This window comes from Podarcis gaigeae (genome assembly GCF_964106915.1).
Source record: "Podarcis gaigeae genome assembly, chromosome: 9".
NCBI classification, from domain to species: Eukaryota; Metazoa; Chordata; class Lepidosauria; order Squamata; family Lacertidae; genus Podarcis; species Podarcis gaigeae.
The window spans coordinates 76895503-76917397 of record NC_139685.1 but is presented as its reverse complement, the minus strand read 5'-3'; the positions used below and the strand labels follow the sequence as shown (position 1 = coordinate 76917397).

At 49.8% G+C, this 21895-nt stretch overlaps 2 protein-coding genes across 3 annotated transcripts in view; one reads left to right on the top strand and one right to left on the bottom strand.

Moving 5' to 3' along the window:
• LOC310852737 (PC-esterase domain-containing protein 1B-like) overlaps window positions 1–21895 on the bottom strand; it is a 390021-nt gene that overhangs the window by 9937 nt on the left and 358189 nt on the right. The gene's annotated exons all lie outside the window — the stretch shown is intronic.
• On the top strand, window positions 437–20474 carry LOC310852680 (RING finger protein 145-like). Of its 2 annotated transcripts, XM_083756485.1 has the most exons (11): window positions 1045–1059; window positions 1107–1336; window positions 4548–4656; window positions 6373–6464; window positions 6928–7163; window positions 8631–8809; window positions 10148–10288; window positions 11433–11615; window positions 13900–14047; window positions 16171–16527; window positions 18957–20474. In XM_083756485.1, exons 2-11 carry the CDS (start codon window positions 1165–1167, stop codon window positions 19725–19727), a joined length of 2388 nt encoding a protein of 795 aa, XP_083612611.1. In that variant the 5' UTR covers window positions 1045–1059; window positions 1107–1164; the 3' UTR covers window positions 19728–20474. The 2 variants fall into 2 exon arrangements, with proteins under 2 accessions (XP_083612610.1, XP_083612611.1); XM_083756484.1 differs by having other exon boundaries at window positions 437–1336.

Here is a 21895-nt window from a genome sequence, read left to right as displayed (position 1 = left end):
GAACAACTGATTGGTTCAAAATTGGGAAAGGAGTACGACAAGGCTGTATATTGTCTCCCTGCTTATTTAATACACCTGTGCAGATATTACCCTCTATTGCAATTCACATTTATACCCCCGCAGGGTTCCCTGTGCTACATTCCCACCGTCCTTGCCCCGCACATGGCGGGGGTGAGTGGCACGATGGAGAGACGAACAGGAACCGGAAGTGACGCCTCTTCGGGATCGGTCGAAGTTGCACTTCTTTGTACCTAACGGGGGAGGAAAAAAAACCAGCGGGCGCCCTCACCAAAGATGGCGGCGCGGCCTTCAGGCGCGCTAGCGTCCTTGGAGCGCCACGTGGCTCCCGCGGGACGGCAGCGAGGAAGGGCGCGCCCGAAGCCAAGATGGCGGCCGAGGCTTCACTAGGGGAGGGGAGGGGCAAGGGGCGGGGCTTGAGGGAAAGTGAAAGTACGGCGCTGGGAAGGTGGGGGGGCGTCACTTGTCCCGGAGAGGAGGATTTTCCTGCCCCCCCTCCTCCGCGGGGGAGGGTCCCCAGCCTTGAGGAACCCCGTACCCCATTACTGGGGCTGCCCCCCCGGAAGGAAACCCGACACCCCCGCGCCTTCTTTCGCAGCCCCCTCCCCAAGTCCTCACTCTTTCCCTCCCCCACCCCCTTTATTTGAACCTGCCTCCCCCCCCTCGAGAATTATTTGACCCCCTTAACTTTCCTTGAGGGGGGGAGAGGAGTCTTGCCCCCCCAACTGCTGCTTCTTCCCCCCAAACCTGACGCCCCCCCACTCCCTGGCCTCCTTCCCCCCATCTCATTTTCTCCCCACCCCTCCCAACTGTGAACGCCCCTCTTCTTAACACCCCCCCAAAAAAGAGATTTGCCCCCCTCCCTCCCTGTCCCCATTCCATCTTTCCTCCTGCCTTCCTCTTCCTCTCTTTTGGGGTTGCTGCCCCCTCTTATTTCGGCCCCTCCCCTGAGACCAACCACCTGGAAGGGGGAAGGAGAGATCCTTCTGGGGGGAGAGACACCCCCGCTGGACCGCTAGGGGAGCAGAGCCTCAGGTCCCTGCTGGCTTTCTTTGCTTGGGGTGGGGAGGCAGAGAGAGGAGCCTCAGGTCCCTGCTGGAGTTGGGGTGGTTTTTTTTGGGGGGGGGTCCTTAACTCGGAGCTGCCATGCCCAGCCTGGAAGAGGTGGCCAACGTGGCGCTCCGTGTGCCCAGCATCGCCCTGCTGGACCTGCTCTACCGGTGGGATGTGCAGGCCTTCGCGGAGCTGCTGCTGCATCCAAGGAGGCCGGAGGGGACCTACCTGTGGCGACATCACCTGTGGAACGCCTATTACGCAGGTGAGCGATGCAGGCCAGCCGGGTGGGAGACGGGGTGAAGTCGCCGTAATGGTCGTTGCGTCGCTCATGGTCTTGACGCCACCTTGCTTGAGCATGTGCAGAGTGCCTGAGGTTTCAGGCTTCTGGAGTCAGCTTTGTTTTCTCAACAAAGCCCACCAACTTGAACCAAAAAGATTTTTTTTGCGGGGACGTTTTGAACCAATTACCGGTCATTTTCTGTTATCTTATGTACCGTGAGATGACCTCCATGTGCCAGTATGAATCTACAAGCCTAAGGGGCAGTGTGGTGTAGTGGTCAGTGTACCGGACCAGGACTTGGGAGACCAGGGTTCGAATCCCCACTCGACACTGGAGCCTCCCAGGTCTTTGCTGCCAAAATACTATCACAATTGTTATATGGATCCCAGATCTGCAGCTTTAAAGACCTTACTCTCTTAGAGGCATTCCAAACTAAGTTTTTCCGCAGCCTGCTGGGGATCCCCTCTTGCGTATCCAACATAGCGGTCCGGTTGGAGGTTGGGCAAATTCCTATCAGTACTCGGATATGGATATTGAAGATCCATTATTGGCTAAAGCTTATTTTCTTCCCGGTTGGGCTGGCACCTTTAACCTTATTAGATACCTACCAATCCAGATGGAAAGCTACATTGCTGGAAAAGCTTAAAGGCTTGGGTATCCCACAGCAGACCCTGATAGCGACAGGCTTCGAGAAAGCTAGGACTATAATCCGCCAGCGTATCTGGGACGTAGAATTACAATGCCACATGAGCAAAATGATCAAACATCCGGCAATAAGGGACCATGGAAGAGGTTTCTCTCCAGCTAACCATCTGTCAGGTCTTCAGATACCTCGCCAGATTTAACATTCTTCCTTCTACGTTTGACTTTTATTACACCTGTTTTGCAAAAGTCCAGGAAAGAATCGGAATACCATAGTTTAAAACTACTGCTAGAGGACAAGAATCCCAAGACTACATTAAATGTAGCTAAATTCTGTGCGTCTGCAATCAATCGCAGGAAGCAAGTGGTATCCCATAATGTTCAAACCCCTAAATGTTAATTACAGGGGACACGCTAACAATTAATTTTAATTTTTATATTTAAAGCCTTGTTATATTCATATTGTCCCTTGTATTTCTGATATTTTTTATGATCTGTGATATTGTGTGTGTTGATGCTGGTCTGTGACCGTATTAATAAATTCATTCATTCATTCACTCTACACTGGGTGACCTTGGTGCCTTTCAGCCTAGCCTACCTCACAGGGTTGTTGTGGGAATTTATGTTGTTTTGAGCTCCTTGGAGTAAAAGAGTGGGTTATAATTGCAATTATTATTATTCATAATAACACAACTGAGTTACTGCAGATCAGGGGTTTTAGGGGGATAAAAGTGGCCTTGCCGATATCAGTGCTGAGGAACTGGATGTCAGAAACACGTGCGAAACTACTGCAAATAATCCATTGATTATACCAGTAAATCCCAGGCTGCTTTCTGCCACGAGCTGTCAACATGTTGTGTTTAAAATCAAGCTTCTGGATTCTGCATCAAAGTAACTAAACTTTTCCCACGCACGCACACAATGTGAAATTATGCAACTTGGAATAAGTTATGTAAACTGAGGACATTTTTGCATATGGGTGCTCCAGGATCTGTGTATATGCTCGAATGTTCATGCACACATACACAAAAAGTGGAATTATACATCCTGGAATAAATTATGTTCGCTGAAGAAATTGATGCCTGTTATGAATTCTGTCTGTCTGCTGGAATGTATTTGATCAGAGATAATTCAGCTCACGTTGCTAGCCGTTGTACGTTTTTATTGCCAAAAGTTTGGAAAGTCACAAATGTACCTTCAGCTTAAAAAGAAAGAAAGAAAGAAAGAAAAGAATTAAACGTTGGGGATGTGGCAGTGATCAAAAATCATTACTTATATAGAAAGCAATGAGAATATGATAATCTGTTACACGTCTTAATAAATGGTATATAAGTTTATGATACTACAGAACAATCTAGGGCTGGCCTGTGGATTTGAAAACATGTTTGCAGATGTGGAAAAAATGGTGTGTTGCAATTTTGACTGGATTAATGTTCTGCTGAGACTGACATTTTTCGCTATAGAATCATTGCAAAGTTATGTGTACACAGTTCTTTCTGCCTCTTCTGCCCAGTGGGACCTTTGCAGACAATCTCAGTCCCCGGGCCTTTCTAAGTCCCCATCAGCCGGTATTTTAAGTTTCCTCTGCTTGTTGCCACATGTTTTCTGCTGTCATAAGCAGTTAGAAATTAGCCAGGCGCCGGGTGCGTTTTGCAACTGGCAGGGACCCAATTGCGACCACTGGGAGATCTCTGGGTGCTAGGTTGGCAACTGGCAAAAGCAGAATGTCACTTGGAACAGGATCTGAAATATTTCCCTTGGAGCATGAATTTGTTTTATTTTTAAAATGTGTTGTAAACCGTTTTGGTATATAAATATAAAGCAGCAGCAGCAACAACAACAAGAACAAACTTTGGGGGGTGGGGTATGATGCTGAGAAATCCCGTTGTGTTGACCGTAACCTAGGTTTAAGGTGCCATTTGGCAATTAGATTATTTATCTGAGTTTTCGACATTTTTTCTCAATCAGAAAATAATTAAGATTCATTGGCATGCCGAGTTCTTTGCCTGCTGCCATGTTCTATGTTGTTAAGTTGCAATCATTGCTGGGCAGAATATTCACAGCAGGGGTCCCCAAACTAAGGCCCGAGGGACTCATTTTTCCAGCCGGCGGAGACCCCCGCCACCTGCTCTTACCGGCGCTGCATGGCTGCCCACTTCCAGATCGGAGGAGCACCGGAAATAGCTTGTGAGCATGCGAAAGCGTTATTTGTGCATGTGCAAGCCTTATTTCTGGTGCACATCTGGGTCGGAGGAGGCCTGTGTGCTGGAAATAGCATGTGCGCACGCGTATGGGCATGCGCTCCCCACCCTCAAACCCGCTGCGCGATCAGAGCTGGAGACACCGGCCCAAGGCATGGTAAGTTTGCTGACCCCTGATTCACAGGTTTGGAGAGGGGTTCAGGCAAGTGTTTGGCGCAACGGCCTGACTCTTGAACATTTGACGGAAGGCAGCTAGGAAGACAGCTAAGGGCTTTCCCACAGAACTGAACAGGTGGACATTAAGAGTGTTTAAAATGTTGGCTTCTCTTTCCTCTTCCTCATTCTTTTAGGTCACTTGGTGTGTGTGGTGGTTTTGCTGCTCCCAGTCCGAACGCTTGTGAAGTTGTATCTCTACATCCTGACAGCGTTGCTGCTGTATGTGAGCCACCAGACGGCCCGGTAAGGACTCTGTTGCTGCCTTCTGCGAACTGGAAGCAGCGGATCATAGAGTTGACTTGCTAGAAAGGAAGGGCTTGAGGTCATGGGGGGCAGCAGGTGGTGTGGAGCAGGCTCTGCTCTCAAAAAAAAGTTCCTGGCAATGGCATTCTCAAAAGGAACTAGGAGCGCTGTAGTCTCCTGGTCCTTTGCCTCTAAACTGCAGGAGCTGATGGATGGGTCCTTGCCATTTTTACATCTTTTGCGAGGTGCAGCTACATTTTGGGGGCCTGCTAGGAGCAGGTGGGAGTTTCCAGTGGTGCTTTTCACCTGCCAAGGCCGATGTCAAATCTTGGAAGTACAGTGGTACCTCGTGTTACTGACTCTTCTGGTTACAGATGCTTCAGGTTACAGACTCCGCTAACCCAGAAATAGTACCACAGGTTAAGAACTTTGCTTCAGGATGGGAACAGAAATCGTGTGGCGGCAACAGAGGGAGGCCCCATTAGCTAAAGTGGTGCTTCAGGTTAAGAACAGTTTCAGGTTAAGAACGGACCTCCGGAACGAATTAAGTTCTTAACCCGAGGTACCACTGTATGTTTCTGAGCACAGTTCAAAGTGTTGGTGCTGACCTTTAAAGCCCGAAACGGCCTCGGCCCAGTAGACCTGAAGGAGCGTCTCCACCCCCATCTTTCAGCCCAGACACTAAGGTCCAGCTCCGAGGGCCTTCTGGTGGTTCCCTCCCTACAAGAAGAGAAGTTACAGGGAACCAGGCAGAGGGCCTTCTCGGTAGTGGCAGCCGCCCTGTGGAACGCCCTCTCATCAGATGTCAAAGAAATAAACAACTATCTGACTTCTAGCAGACATCTGAAGGAAGCTCTACATAGGGACATTTTTAATGTTTGGTCTTTTATTGTGTTTTTTATTTTATTTTGCTGGAAGCCTCCCAGAGTGGCTGGGTCAGGAAAAATCATGGTGGGCCTCTGGGACTAATATCCTTGCAGGAGTGTACGTATGCCTGGCTCCAAAAGGAAGGGTTTAAAATTCCTCATTGAGAGAAGCTGAATTCTGAAACCTGTCTAAATTACGCAAAGAGAGCCCTCACTTGGGTCTGTTTTTGCACACTGTTGTGCTTCTGTTTTTCACCGGGAAAGCAAAGAAAGAGGCTAGACTCTGAAGCCCCCGCCCCAAGCAGTGGTCACTCTGCAGTCCTAAAGACTTGAAACTTGCTCTTAAGTAAAAATGGGAGACTCAAGAAGCTGAGTCCTGTGCTAGGTTCCCGTTTCTGTAATCACGTAGTTCAGTTGCAGAATCGCAGGATACTCTTAGTTCTGGGCAGTGGGAGCAGCAGAAAAATGCCGCCAGGGTGCTGGCTGGAAAATGGAGCCTCTTTGCCAGCTTGCTTCTGACACTGGCGACAAAATGTGGCGTAGTTGCTAATTCCTGGCCTGGACTATGACAGCCTTTGCCATTGGCAGCTCAGATCCAGCTCAGATACCTAGCCCCACACTTGGCCGGCCATCTCTGCCGTTGGTGGGAGTTGAAACAAGCCCACAGTTTGCAAAATTGAAGGAATATCATGTGTGAATGGGGCCTTGGTTGCTGGAGAAAGAGAGGGCAGGGGAACTGTCCTAGGAAGAGGTACCAAGGTTTTTTTTATTAAACTAACAGAGAGTTAGTTCCTCCTTGGGCTTGCGTCCCACTTGGCATTACAAATCATCTTCCCGGCTCCCATTCCAGAGACTACATCCGACACGAGATGGAGCAGGATTTCCACGGCGCCGTGTACAACAACCCCGTGGCGCTTAGCCACTTCGCCACAGCATTCACAGGTGAGGAACCATAGCTGTCAATTTTCAGATTTGAAAATAAGGGATCAGCAGCCTCACCTTTCCTGGGGACAGTCTACGGGATATCTAACAATCCGGGATAGCAGCGGGAAACGGCGCTGCGATATGGGAATTTCCCGCCAGCTTGTTCCTTCTCTTCCACTGCTCTTTGATCTGCTTATATGCAGAAAAGGTGGGGACTTTTTTTTAACCCGAGGGCCACGTTTCCGACTGGGCACCCTTCCAGGTGGGCGGGGCCTGGGGCAAAAGTGGGCGGAGCATTGGAATGTGCATTTTACCATTGTGCTGTGGTCTGGTTTTGACATGCACTCGCAAACCCTTCTTCGTCCTACATCCAGACAAGGACGTTATCAGAGTTACCAGCTGCTTTGCTCCTCCTTGCCCTGCCTTCCTGCATTTGGGACACCCGCCTGACCCCCTACTTCTCTCCTCCCGTCCTGCCCAGGTCAAGTCATCGTTGCCACCCTCTGCGCCCTCCTGCTGAAGACCAAACGAGTGTGGCTCTTCGGGGCTCCGCTCCTCCCTCTGGCCGCCCGACTTTGCTGCCTCCCGCTTCGGGCATTGCCCATCGTGAACAGCGTCGCCACAGTTCTCACCATGATGGAGGCTGTTTACGTCGCAGCTTCCTGCCTGGTGGTTCCTCTCCAATGGGCAACAGTCACCTGCCGGGAGGTTGCTCAGGTGATGAGGGAGGTCCAAGGGGATCGCTCCTTCGAATGGTAGCGGTTTCTGGTTGGCAGCTGCTCCCTGCCAGCTTGTCCCTGTGCATACCCGTCCTCCATGGTTCAGTCATAAGGAAGCTTAGAACCCCAGACCTTTGGGTCCAGCTAGCTCATAGAATTGCAGAATGAGAATCATCCGGTCCAGCTCGCTGCAGTGAAGGAACTGTCTTTGAAATAATACTCAATATTGATCCAGAGCAGAACTCTTAAGGTATAGATAGAAGAGTAAAAACTTAAACACATTGCAGAATTCCCAAAAAATAGACCAGAAGCAACATTCCATCTAGTAGAGCTTTACTGCTGCTGAAGTCAAATGAATATAATGGTCACAAATCCAATACATTTAGGATTGGCACTGCCCATAAGAAATCCAGTTGCAGCAGACTTAACTTAAACTTACAATAACTTATAATAAGTCTAAAACTTACCACTATGTACAAAACACCACGCCAGAAGGAAAGAGAGATAGAGAGAGTGAAACCCAGGCTCCTTCTGGCCTTTTATAGTTAGCATGACCTTGACAGAAAGAAGAAAGAGAACCAGTTGAAGCCAGCTGTGATCAGCTTCTCTGAAGGTATAACCCAAACATCATGAACCTTCTGCTTGTTTCTTTCACGCACAGAAGCTTCCAGAGCCCTCTTGAACTCAGTAGAATAGGAAAGATTTCTACACATCAGATCAATACTTTCTGCACTAAGAAATGCGAACTGTCAGGAACCTCAGCTAAAGCATCCCTGACAGATGCTTTAAAACCACCTTAAAAACCTGCAAGGAAGGAGAGTCCACTGCTTCCCAAGGGAGACTGCTCCACCACCACACAGCTCTTAGTGTCAGAAAGGAATTGCAAGCAAGCACCCAACTGTTCCAGGAAGCTCTTGCTTGGAGTCCCAGTCCAATGCTCCAGGGTCCTGGAGAATTGCATGAGCATCTGGCTCGAATGTTATCAAAAATGTGTGTGAGGTCCTGATGCGAAATTCTGCATAGACAGGAAGGGGTCCCAGCAAAGAGTTCCTCTAAGTCAGGGACGTCCATCTCTCAAGAGACTGCGATCTCCTGGTGGGGGGGGAATGGCAGCGAACTACCCTTTTTTTAGGGGTTCAGGTCAAAGTTGTTGACCTTTTATGGGAGGAGCAGGTCTAAGATGTTGAGCTTTCTTTAGGGGGAAGGGGGAAAAGTCGCTCACCAAAACATCGATCAGGAAAAAAACAGCCTCATGGTGAAAACTCCGTCTTCTGATCTAGCGATCATGTGCAAATGGAGGACAGGGCCAGATCCTCTTTTCCCACCGCAAAGGAAAAAGCCCGCGATCGACCACAATTGACTCAAACATCCCCAGGGTCCCCCAGTCGATTGCGGTTGATCGGTTGCACATCCCTGCTCTAAGCCTAATTTGCGGTTCTCTTTGGCCTCCCTTTTTTGTCCCCAGGTGCTGGAGGTGTATCGCCTAGTGGCGTTGGCGATGTCCCTTTGGCGGCAGCTGGCTGTTCCGCTCTTGTTCCTGGTCTTCTGGCTGGCGCTGTTCACTCTGCAGATCTATGCCCTGGTTTCTTCCTCCTCTGGCAACCCTTTGCCCCAGCAAGGCTTGGTCTTCATCATCCTCAGCAGGTAGAAAGGTGGTGCGTTGGGGAGGGGAAGGGAGCAGCAACTTCCCACAGTCATCAAATTGTAGCGTTGGAAGGGATCCCCAAGGATTCATCTAGTCCAGTCCCTTGTAACGCAGGGATCATAGCCAAGGCAGCCCTGGGTGATGGTCCTCCAACCTCTTGAGAACCTCCAGAGAAGGACTGTCCACCACCTTCCAGGGGAGTCCATTCCACTGTCCAACAGCTCTTGTTGTCAGAAAGTTCTTCCTATTTTTTATTGCAAATCTCCTTCCTTGTCATTCAAATCCACTGGTTTGGGTTCTACGGCAGAAAACAGGCTTGTTCTGTCCCCCATGGGAAAAGCCCTTCCAATAGGGCCGGGGTCTTTTCAGTACTGGCCCCGACTTGGTGGAACGCTCTGTCACAAGAGACTAGGGCCCTGCGGGACTTGACATCTTTCCGCAAGACAGAGCTGTTCCGCCTGGCCTTTGGTTTGGACCCAGTCTCACCCTTATGTTTCCCTCCCCTTATGGTTTTGATCTATGGGCTTCTTTTAAAATGAGGCTGAATTTTAAATTTGTATTTTAACCCGTATTTTAAATTGGGTTTTTTCTTTCTTTTCTCCCCCCCCCCCCATTATGTTTTTACTGTGATTTTACTGGTGTTAGCTGCCCTGAGCCCAGCTCTGGCTGGGGAGGGCGGGGTATAAATAATAATAATAATAATAATAATAATAATAATTATTATTATTATTATTATTATTATTATTATTATTATTAAGTTGGCTTCCAACCGTTGACATGGCATGCTCCCTGGCGTGCTTGGCCCCTTGGCTATGCCCAATGCTGTGTTGAGCCAGGAGGAGTGGAAAGGGCTCTTGGAACATGCCAACATTTTGCCCACGTTGGGCAAAAAGACCCCTGCATTGCAGTGGGTTGGACTAGATGACCCTCAGGGTTCCCTTACAGCTCTACAGTTCTATTATTCTGTGTCTTTCTTCTTCACTGTGAGAACAGGATGCTGGACCAGATAACTATTGATTATTACCATTGTTTATTCAATTTATATTCACCCTAAGATCGCTGAGCCATTGGCGCAGTCCAGATAGGCCCCTAGAATCCTAATAACTTCCTGCAGTGCAGAATTTGCTGCCTTGTGGCAGAGCGACAGCCCCTAGCTTGAAAGCAAGAGCGATGCTTAAAGGATAAATCTTTCCCAGTGGCCTCCTGAGTATCAGTGGCTGAAGAAGGGCTTTTCCCTCCATCTCCCTGTTTGGCCACTCTAGGAAACAGGGTACTGGGCTCGACGGCCTCTGCTTGGTCTGATCCTGGAGTCTTCTTAATGTTTTCCCTCTCCGCAGTGTGGCCGAGTGTTGCAGCACCCCTTACTCCCTCATTGGGCTCACCTTCACTGTCTCCTACCTGGCCCTGGGCCTCCTCAAACTCTGCAAGTTCTACCTGGCAGGTTACAGCGCTTTCCAGGACGGCAACGTGATGCACAGGTGAGAGAGCTTGAAAGAGCAGCTGCCTAGATCATGGGTAGGCGAACTAAGGCCCGGGGGCCGGATCCAGCCCAATCGCCTTCTCAATCAGGCCCGCAGGCGGCCCAGGAATCAGCATGTTTTTACATGAGTAGAATGTGTCCTTTTACTTAAAAGGCATCTCTGGATTATTTGTGGGGCCTGCCTGGTGTTTTTACATGGGTAGAATGTGTGCTTTTATTTAAAAGGCATCTCTGGGTTGTTTGTGGGGCATAGGAATTCGTTCATTTCCCCCCTGAAAATATAGTCCGGCCCCCCACAAGGTCTGAGGGACAGTGGACCGGCCCCCTGCTGAAAAAGTTTGCTGACCCCTGGCCTAGATCATCTAATACTCACTTTATTTTATTTGTTAAGTTTTCACACCGCCCTTTATCTGAAGATCTCGAGGAAGTTCACAGCATAAAAATAGAAACACAGGATACACAATAAAAGCAAGAATAAAACAAACCCATCACACACAGAGAAAGGGAGAGAGAAAGAGAGGGACTGACTGACTGACTTAAAAGGGTATTGGATGTTAATCAGCCCAGGGCCTGGGAAAAGAGGAACGCTTTGTTTTTTTCTGTAGTTTTTATTAAAGTTTCTGTTTTACATTTTAGAGTATTCATTTAAACAACCTTAAGTATCAATGGGGATGCAGGTGGCGCTGTGGTTTAAACCGCTGTGCCGCTTGGACTTGTCGATCAGAAGGTCGGCGGTTCGAATCCCTGCAACAGGGTGAGCTTCCATTGCTCGGTCCCTGCTCCTGCCAACCTAGTGGTTCGAAAGCACATGATTTCTGCATATAAGTTAAATAAGCCGGGAGACAATATACAGCCTTGTTGTACTCCTAGTCCAGTTCTAACTGTAGCTTCTTGTCCCACATAGAGATTTCTCAGGAGACAGATGAGGTGATCAGGCACTCCCATTTCTTTAAGACCAAAAGTCCCCAAATTTATCTAGAACAAGAGAGCATTTAAAAAAAAAACACCACAACCTGCTAAGTCTAGAGAGGTGCACTGGCCAGTGGCGATTTTCTCTCCCCATCCTATTATTTTATTTTTTCGAGCCACCCCACAGGGGAAAAAATCCAATATACAGCTGCCTACTTTTCCCCTTGTTTCAGGGGTGTGACGGAGGGTGTGACATTGCTGCTGCTTGCCCTCCAGACCGGTCTACTTGGGTTGCAGCTCCTGGAAAGAACGTTCCTTCTCAGCATCATCCTCTTCATCGTGGTGACGTCCACCCTGCAGTCCATGATCGAAATAGCCGACCCCATCGTGTTGGGCCTGGGAGCTACGCGCAACAGGTGACACTGCTCGCTCCTTTGTGCAGATGCACAGGAACAGGGGACGCGATCCATGTCCTCGTGGTTATAAATCTGTGTAGCCTGGAGGGGGTGGGGTGGGCATTCCCCGCACGGAAGCCCAGCCTGTCGAGTGCCGCTCAGAAAGGAGCCACCAACATTTTGGGGCCGAAGCAGAAGTTTGAGGAAGTGCCGTTGGCGCCAGTCACAAAATGGCAGCCACAGCGGAGGGGGTGTGGCCTAACACAAAGTGGCCGCCACAACATAGAGAGCGGGAATAGGACATGGCAATTGCTGGCTGGGCCTGATAGCAGCTGTAGACCATAAGATCTGGGGGACACCAATTTGGGGAAGCCAGATCTGGAATAATGTACAGCCTGGCCCATATTCTCAATGGGGCTTGATATCCCCCTTTCTTTCTCAAATAGCAGTTCCCACACATCATGTAACGTGTGTGTGTGTAAGGGAGGACACCTGAATATATATGTGTTTTTAATCATCATATAGCAGTTGTCAGCATTGCCCTTGAGCCAGTGCACCAACTGGACTCATGCACCTCAACCCCGGCTGGGCTAGGCGAGCTGGGTAGCACTGCCAGAGACCTCCTTTCCCACAGGAACAGGTCACAGTGCTGTGGACTCACAGCTTGGAGCTGAGAGCACCGGATTCACTGTCACAATAATACAGCCGTTGCGCAGCAGAGTTTTGCAGAGTCTTGCAGAGTATAAACCACTCGGAGAGCAGCTCTGTAAAATATCCTCCTTTATTCTATAACTACAGCTATAATACAAAACTGTATACAGAGCTAAATATTCTGAGCATAAATCAATGCTATATTCTGAGTGCCTGCAGCTGCTCTTAGCAGCAATCTTATCTATAAACACGATCTCTTGCACTCTCTCTCCAACACACTGACTGACTCTCTTACACACACAGATTCACTCACTTGACTAATTAAGTAGAGAGCAGTACATTGCTCCCCCTCTCTGTAGAGTCAGCAGAGACCTCAGGAGATGATCAGGAGATTCTTGGGTATGGGAGGGGTGAAATCTCCTCAGCAGTATTCCTCGTTTTAAGGGTGAAGCTTGGTTTTTGCAAATTTCTTCAGCGAGTGGGCTTAAAAATAAACTTTTGGCTGTGCAGATTTAGCACGGTATGTCTACGTTTGATGAAAGAGCACATAAACTGCCAAAGGATTTTAATTTTGCCTTCAGAAAATGTCAGGTAACGCTAAATAACAACAATAATGCATGTCCTTGGCATCATTTTTAAATCATTTCTGTGCAACTTTACACACCTTTTATGTACCAAGCGAAACTGAGCTATATAAATTTAGCTGAAATACCTTTCGAATTCCCAAGTCATGTTACGACTTTTTAGCACCCCTCATCATTTTGGGGGAGTTGAAAGTTGAAAACTTCAGCCGGCCCTGTTCACACAGTCTGATGCAGAGTCACACCATTGGCTCATCTGCCTTAGCACTGCCTGTTCTGACTGGCAGAAGCTCTCCAGGGTTTCAGGAATGAGTCTTCCTACAGCGCTACCTCGGAGACGCTGTCTGTGGTTGAACCCAGGACCTTCTGCGTCCAAACCTGATGCTCTGCTGCTGAGCTACGGCCCTGCCCTAATGTAAAATGCTGTTCCTCATTACAGTCGTACGTTGGATCTTGAACGCCTTGGCTCCAGAACAAATTGGCTTCCGAAACCCAGAAGTGAGTGTTCCGGTTTTCAAACGTACTTTTGGAAGCCGAACATCCGACGGGGCTCCCCATTGGCTGCAGGAGCTTCTGCAGCCAATCAGAAGCCATGCTTTGGTTTCCGAGCATTTTAGAAGTTGAATGGACTTCCAGAACGGATTCCGTTTGACTTCCAAGGTACGACTGTGTTCTGGATCTGGGAGATTTAAGTAGGAAGCTCCCTTCTGCTGAGCCAGGCCCCTGGTCCATAGCTGTCAACTTTTCCCTTTTCTTGTGACAAATCCTATTCAGAATAAGGGAATTTCCCTTTAAAAAAGGGAAACGTTGACAGCTGTGCCCTGGTCCATCCAAGCTCCGTATCTGAGGCCGTGGCTGAAAGGGATGGACTTTGCAGCAGCCTTCGTGGGCCTCTCAAACTGTCCCTACACCTCTTAGAATCGCAGAACCGTAGGGTTGGAAGGGACCTCTAGAGTCATCTAGTCCAACCCCCTGCAACACAGGAATCTGTTGCCCAGCATGGGACTCGAACCCACAACCCTAACAGCCTTGTGCTCCACCCACTGAGCTGTCCGGCTGTGTTGTTGTTTCAGGAGTTTCTGGAAGCACTTCCGGGGAGTCAGCATGTGCCTCTTCCTCCTGGTCTTCCCGGGCTTCATGGCGTACAAGATCGCTCACTTCTTCCACATGGACTTCTGGCTCCTGATCCTCGTCTCCAGCTGCATGCTGACCTCCTTGCAGGTACACTTGACCCTTTTTTGCCCGTAGCCGGAGCTGGTTAATTTCTGGGACACCTTTCCCACCAGGGCATCTGTGCTCAAGGCGGTTTCCCTTTAAAAAATACTGTGTCCAAATACCGTGTAGAACAGTAATGGCGGCTAGCATCTGTCTGTCTGGGGAGACTGCAAAGGAGTGCGCCTTTTGGGGGTGAAGTCAAAGTGTTGGCGAATTATAGTGCCTACTCTGGCTGTAGAGACTGATGCAGGAGAGACATGTTCCGTTGCAACTAGGGCAGATAAAGGCGTCCAGTTTCGCTGCTGCAGATGCATCATCATCATCATCATCATCATCATCATCATCATAATAAATTAATTAATGAGCCACTCTGGGCGGCTTCCAACAGAACACCAAAACACAATAACCTATTAAACATTAAAAGCTTCCCTAAACAGGGCTGCCTTAAGATGTCTTCTAAAAGTTGTTTATTTCCTTGACATCTGGTGGGAGGGCGTTCCACAGGGCAGGCGCCACCACCGAGAAGGCCCTCTGCCTGGTTCCCTGTAACTTGGCTTCTCGCAGCAAGGGAACCACCAGAAGGCCCTCAGAGCTGGACCTCTGCTCGTCTGGGCAGAACGATGGGGGTGGAGACGCTCCTTCAGGTATACTGGGCCAAGGCTGTTTAGGGCTTTCAAGGTCAGCACCAACACTTTGAATTGTGCTCGGAAACGTACTGGGAGCCATTGTACTTCTTCTCTCTGGGCTGCTTTCAGCAGTTATTCCTCCTCTGGTCACTGCTGTGGATTAAGTTTTCATGGGGTGATGGATAGTTGATGGAGAGCATAAAAATAAAATAATCATGATAACAGTCCCCCCCCAAAAAAAACACACACTTAATAGGCCATATATAGTTGTCCCCCCACACGTAACAGGCCATACATAGGTGCCAGTTCTAGTGGGGGCAGCCAGGGCCCCCACAAATTTGGGGGGTGGGTGCTCAGAACCCACAACGCAGGGATCCAACGGGACTTCCGGTTTCTATCAGAAGTCGTGTCGGAACCCCGATGCGAGTTCCCAGACAGCGTCCGAGGCCCTGCAAAGCCTCAGAAGCCAGCATCACGTTATGCCATGGGTGCCATTGGGCACCCATAGCCCGGGGCCCCTGAGGCCATAGATTAATTAATGGCCAAAGAGGAATGTTTTTGCCTGGCCTCTAAAGACACATAATGGTGGTGTCAGGCGACCATCATTATCTCTCTGTATAGAGGCAGAAATACCTCTGATTTCGAGGTGCTGGGAAGAATCGGGGGGGGGGGCCTTTCTCCATTGCACCCTGACGATGAGCTTGCTAGTGCATCCCAAGTGGTGTAAGAATAAAAGAAAATTATTATAAATTAGTTTGGAGGTGGTATTTAGCACAAGTCAGATTAAATCAAATAAACAAGGAATATTCGGTGTTATGTTGGAGGGGATGCCAGGAAACTGGGGATTATGTTTACATGTGGTGAGAGTGTAAATATGTTCAATTTTTTGGGCCAAGGGTGTTTAAGGAGATAACAGAAATCGCTGGGTTAAAGCTGACCGAAAGCCCAGAGGTAGCACTATTATCAATTTACGATGGGGTGGAAGGTTCGCAGGCTAGGAAGGACTTGCTTGCAAATTTATTGACAGCTGCACAAATTTTTGTAGCTAGGAAGTGGAAGGGGCAAGCAGAATATAAAATGGAAGAATGGTATAAAGAGATGTGGCATATAGCCATTAATTATAAATTAACACGTGTCATTAAGGTAAGACGGGGTATACGCAGGAGAAATGATTTTGAGGAGATATGGAAGGTGTTTGTGGAAGTTGTACTGTTAAAATGGAAAGGGGTCAAACCATTGCAAGAAGTGTTGAAATTTTGGGAGGTTGGTTAGTTACAGTGGAATGGTCTTGGTGGCACATTTTTATTCTTATTTATTTATTATTTTTACTTCGTCAAAATAAAATAAAGAAATGAAATGAAATAATAAAATGGTGCATAGGCATTGCAGCTAGTAGCCATCAGTTGCTGGCCAATGGGCTCTGGGCTTGATCCAATCTGGACCTCTGGGGCATTCAGCTTTGGCTGGAGAAACCAACGGTACTACTCCTCCTCCTCCTTTCAGGTGATGGGGACCCTATTCATCTACACCCTGTTCATGATCGAGCTCTTCCAGGACACCCCGATGGAGAAGATGGACGAGATCGTCTACTACATCAACGCCGTCAGCCGCGTCCTGGAGTTCCTGGTGGCCGTCTGCGTGGTGGCCTACGGGACCTGGGAGTCCATCTTTGGCGAGTGGAGCTGGCTGGGCGCCTCCGTCATCATCATCCACTGCTACTTCAATGTCTGGCTGAGGGCCCACTCCGGGTGGAAGAGCTTCCTGCTCCGCCGAGAGGCGGCCAAGAAGATCAGCTTGCTACCAAGGGCCACCAGCAGGCAACTCTTGGACCACAATGACGTCTGTGCCATTTGCTTCCAGGTGAATGTCAGGGAGCCGCAAACCCCCACAGTTCCCTCCTCTGGACCATCTGTCCCCACCTGCCCTTGTTCATTTTAGTTTGGGGGGCTGGCTTGGGTTAGGGCCTTCCTCAATCTGGAGTCAATACTGGACCAGGTTGGGGAGCCTTGTGTTAGGCTATCCCCACTAACTTCCGGGTAGCTAACACGGTTTCCTCCATAGCAGGGCGGTCCATGTGGCCCTCGAGGCCTTTTTTGGTGGCCCTCAACAACATTTGATGCCCACCAGCCCTTGCGCTGCCTTCCCAAAGCTGGGTAAACGAGACACTGAGCTTTGGGAAGGAGGGACAAAGCTCTGGCAGAGTCTTCCCTCCTCCTTCTCAAAGCCTATATTAGGCTTCAGGGAATCCAGTCCCTCCCATGGTGGCAGCCAAGAAGCAGATAAACAAGAAGAGTTCTTACCAAGTATTTTATTCAGTTCTTACACAGAGAGAACATAGAAATGGCATCTCTTTTGGGTAATGGCGTTGCTCTGAGTAAATTCCCACCCCCTCCGTCTCTCCTATTACAGTGGTACCTCTGGTTGCGAACGGGATCCGTTCTGGAGGCCCGTTCGCAACATGAAAAGAACGCAACCTGCATCTGCGCACGCGCGGGTTGCGATTTGCCGCTTCTGCGCATGACGTCATTTTGCACATCTGCGCATGCGCGAGCGGTGAAACCCGGAAGTAACCCTTTCCAGTACTTCCGGGTCACCAGGGACATATCTTGAAAGAATGTAACATGAATCAGACGTAACATGAGGTATGACTGTACAGTGGTACCTTGGGTTAAGTACTTAATTCGTTCCGGAGGTCTGTTCTTAACCTGAAGCACCACTTTAGCTAATGGGGCCTCCTGCTGCTGCTGTGCTGCTGGAGCACAATTTCTGTTCTCATCCTGAAGCAAAGTTCTTAACCCAAGGTACTATTTCTGGGTTAGTGGAGTCTCTAACCTGAAGCGTATGTAACCTGAAGCATATGTAGCCCGAGGTACCACTTTATACGTCATCCCTGCATCGGCTGATCTGAGCTTCCGCCTCTGAGCTTTCTTTTCTACTACCCTCAATGCACGCCAGGTCCTGGGGGGGGGGGGGGCAGGTCAGGAATGCTTTCAAGAGATACTGAGTCTGTCAGCTGCCTCTGCCCAAGTGCTGCTCCTCCCTTCTGCAGTCTCTGAAGTATGACCTTCTGCAAACCACTGTTGTAAATCTATACTGTCTCTATATTCCTCTTCCCAGGAAGGTTTGGGGGGGGTGGCGCTTCCCCACCATTCCTCCTTAGTCCAGTCCCTGACAGCCTAGTTTTTCCAGCTTTAGAAGGGGGTGGTAGGACTCTAGGCTGAGGATTACCTGTTCCACTTTAGTGGCAGGTCTCAGGCAAGTTTTCCCATATTGTTGTTTAGTCGTTTAGTCGTGTTGTTGTTTAGTCAAGTCTTCGTGCCCCCATGGACCAGAGCACACCAGGCCTTCCTGTCTTCCACTGCCTCCCGCAGTTTGGTCAGACTCATGCTGGTAGCTTCGAGAACACTGTCCAACCATCTCGTCCTCTGTCGTCCCCTTCTCCTTGTGCCCTCCATCTTTCCCAACATCAGGGTCTTTTCCAGGGAGTCTTTTGAAGCCTCAGCTTCAGGATCTGTCCTTCCAGTGAGCACTCAGGGCTGATTTCCTTAAGAATGGATAGGTTTGATCTTCTTGCAGTCCAAGGGACTCTCAAGAGTCTCCTCCAGCACCAGAATTCAAAAGCATCCATTCTTCAGCGATCAGCCTTCTTTGTGGTCCTGCTCTCACTTGCATACATCACCACTGGGAAAACCATAACTTTAGCTATACGTGTGAGATTTTGACCAGCTTTGGCCCATCTGAAGCTGATACAGGCTCGTCTTGAGCCCAAGCAGAGTAGTCCACACAGCAGAAGGATAAGCAGTATGTGCTACATTCTTTAACTTTATTTTCACTCTATGCTGAGAGAATACAAACATGCATCTTGCCTCTGTGAGAGCAGAGAAGCAACTGTCTCTCTAACAAATAAACCGAGAGAACAGTGAAAAACAGGAAACCAGTGTACGTCACATCCAGTCTCCCATTCCCGTGGGAATCCAACAGTAACTTGGACTGTGGAATGCAAAACAATGTCTTGTGACATGCATTCGCTGCTCAGTGAGGAAGCAGAAACCAACACCCAAGCCCAGTGGCGGCCTCCCCTGTTGCGCCACCTTTGTCGGCAAGGTGATGTCTCTGCATTTTAAGATGCTGTCTAGGTTTTCTCCCAAGAAACAGGCATCTTTACTATATTTTAACTGGTGATGCCAGGGAAGTTCGGCATGCACAGCAGGTGCTCTGCCTCAGGGCCGCACTGCCCATTGCCCCTCCAGGCACTTCCCCGCTAACCGCCTCATTCTGCCCCCTTTCAGGAGATGACCCTGGCCGTCGTCGTTCCTTGCGGCCACTTCTTCCACGACGGCTGCCTGCACAAGTGGTTCTTCGTGCAGGACACATGCCCCCTCTGCCACCAGCAGGTCAGGCTTGAGGATCGTGCACGACAAGCGGAGCCCGTGGCGGGGAGGGAGGAGGCTTCCGGGAGCACAGAGCCCACCGTTCTCGACCGCACGGTGCGCCCAGGTGGGGACAGAACTGCGGAGGCTGGAGAAGCTGGTGGGACAGAACAACAAAGCACCCTCTCTGGACACTCAGCTGGGGAAGGCCGGCAGACGTTTGACAGCTCGGGAGAGGTGGGGGAGAGCGTTCCCGGATATGACGCACCCCAGAGGGACCTGGGCCTGCCCACCTCCACAGGAAATGGCAGCCAAGCGCTGGATCTCCCCGTTCCCAAAGTGCCGCCAGGGGAGTGGTGCGGCAGCTCAGAAGAGCCCGTGGCCCCAGAGCAGGATGTTCCTGGGTGCGTCTCTCTGGGAAGAGAGCCTGACTTAGCCAGCAAACCGGGAAACGGCTGTCCTCGGCTCTCAGCTGCTCTGGGAATCCCAGCTGAGGGTCGCCTGGAGGGGGAGCCCCCAAGCCCAGTGGCGGCCTCCCCTCTTGCTCCAGCAGAGGACACAGTGGAGATCTCAGCCAGGAGGCTCCCACAGCAGGGTGACGCCAGAGGGAAGAGCCTAGGCCCGTTGGTCCATTTTGACGGCAAAGCTGAGCTCGGTCCTGGTCTTTCCACCGCCTTCTCCCCTCCCTAGCTCTTTGCTCTCACGTGCCGTTTCCCTTTTCCATAGCCTGGGAATCCAATGCACCGAACAGCTTCTCCTACACCCAGGGAAGCAGGCTGCCCCAACCGAGTTAGAGCAAGCACAGTCTGCGCTGCGTCTAGCAAAGAGCGCTTTATCTGGAGCCGGGGAAACTCAAGTCCCGCCTCTCCTCTCAGGAGTGCTGAAGGACTTCCACTCTGCAGGCTGGACCTTCTATACCAGCAAGGCAATGCCATACGTCTTATTCTTCTAACCAGAGGCGCAGGGGCCTTGCCCCAAACACCGGCCACTGCCATAGTTTAAAAGTTTCAGCGCTGGCCGCAAGACGGAGACATGACCCGGCAGAATGGCAGATTCGGAGACGAATGCTCTTATCCAAGATGGCGGCAGCCTCGTTCCAAAATGGCTGCAGGGTCTCTGTGTCTGCCTCCCTACCTATGCAGCCCATCCGCTGCCTGCCTATAATCTCTGGCAAGTGTGTGAAACGGGGAAGGTTTGGACTTCTGCCCAAATGACGGGTCCTTGCAGGGTCGGCCTAGAATGTTTGATGAGCCAAGGAGCCCCTTCCGGGGATCTGGGCCACCAGCAAACCTTTGTGGCTTTGTTGTCCCACCCCATCATTGACCGTTTTATTTTTATTTTTTGCGTAGAGGTGATTACATCGCGGGGCAGGTGAATCAAACAGCTGTGGACAGCGGGAGACCTTTGTTTGCAAGTTAAATAAATAAATCAAACGGATGGCTTGAGCTGGTTGTATGTAGTTCTGCAAAAGAAGGGGGGCAGCAAGAAACACCCCCCTCACCGCCACAGAGTAATTGCTAATAATAATGTTATTGTTTGCACCACCAGCAACCCACCCGACTGGATTTCCGGTCTAGGTGAAATGGCTCAGAGTGAAGCAGCTGAAGGACAGGGGCAGAGATGTGCTTGCAGTCTCTGATGTACCTGCATCATACCTGCCCAATCTTAGAAGCAAAATGATGCTTCCTTAATAATATAATAATAATTTTATTATTTATATGCCACCATCTAGCTGGGTTGCCGCAGCGAAGCTGGGCAGCTTCCAGCAGATATAAGAACACAGTAAAACATCAAACATTAAAAAAATTCCCTATACAGGGCTGTCTCCTGAAAGTTGTTTATTTCCTTGCATCTGAAGGGAGGGTGTTCCACAGGGTGGGCGCCACCACCAAGAAGGCCCTCTGCCTGGTTCCCTGTAGCTTCACTTCTCGCAGTAGGGGAACTGCCAGAAGGCCCTTGGAGCTGGACCTCAGTGCCCGGGCTGAACAATGGGCGTGGAGACGCTCCTTCAGGTCTACTGGACCGAGGCTGTTTAGGGCTTTAAAGGTCAGCACTAACACTTTGAATTGTGCTCGGAAATGTCCTGGGAGCCAGTGTAGATCCTTTAAGACCAGTGTTAAATGGTCCTGGCGGCCGCTCCCAGTCACCAGTCTAGCTGCTGCATCCTGGATTAGTTGTAGTTTCCGGGTCACCTTCAAAGGTAGCCCCACGTAGAGCGCATTGCAGTAAACCAAGCGATAGATAACCAGAGCATGCACCACTCTGGTGAGACAGTCTGCAGGCAGGGAGGGTCTCATCCTGCGTACCAGATGGAGCTGGGAGACATCTGCCCTGGACACAGAATTAACCTGCACCTCCATGGACAGCTGTGAGCTGCTGGTAGAAAATGAAATTTGGGAAGGGGCCAGAACGACCCCTCGACAAACAAATAGGTAGAAACAAGATCATTTCTGTGCTGTTTCTTTCACCCCCTAAAAAAAAACCCCTCTATTATTTCGATGCATTTGTATCACAAGGTTTTATTTAAGGAAGACACAGAGCCCCGAGGGAATACAATTAAATGTCAAGCCCCAAAGCATGCTTAATTTTTCAAAGCTCTAGGGGTTTAATAGCACAGTTGTAAGTTCTAGATGCTGGGAAGGGGGTTGTCAAAGGTGGTTTCTGGAGCCTCAGCAAGTTCTGTTTAGATGAGGGATGGAGAGCTTCATCTAATATTGTTGGACTACAACTACCATCATCCATGACCTTTGGCTATGCTGGCTGGGCCTGATGGGACTTTGAAGGGGCACAGGTCCCCCATCCCTTGAGCCCATCGAGCTTCCAAGTTTGGGAGGTCACCTCCACTATTATCCTGCCTG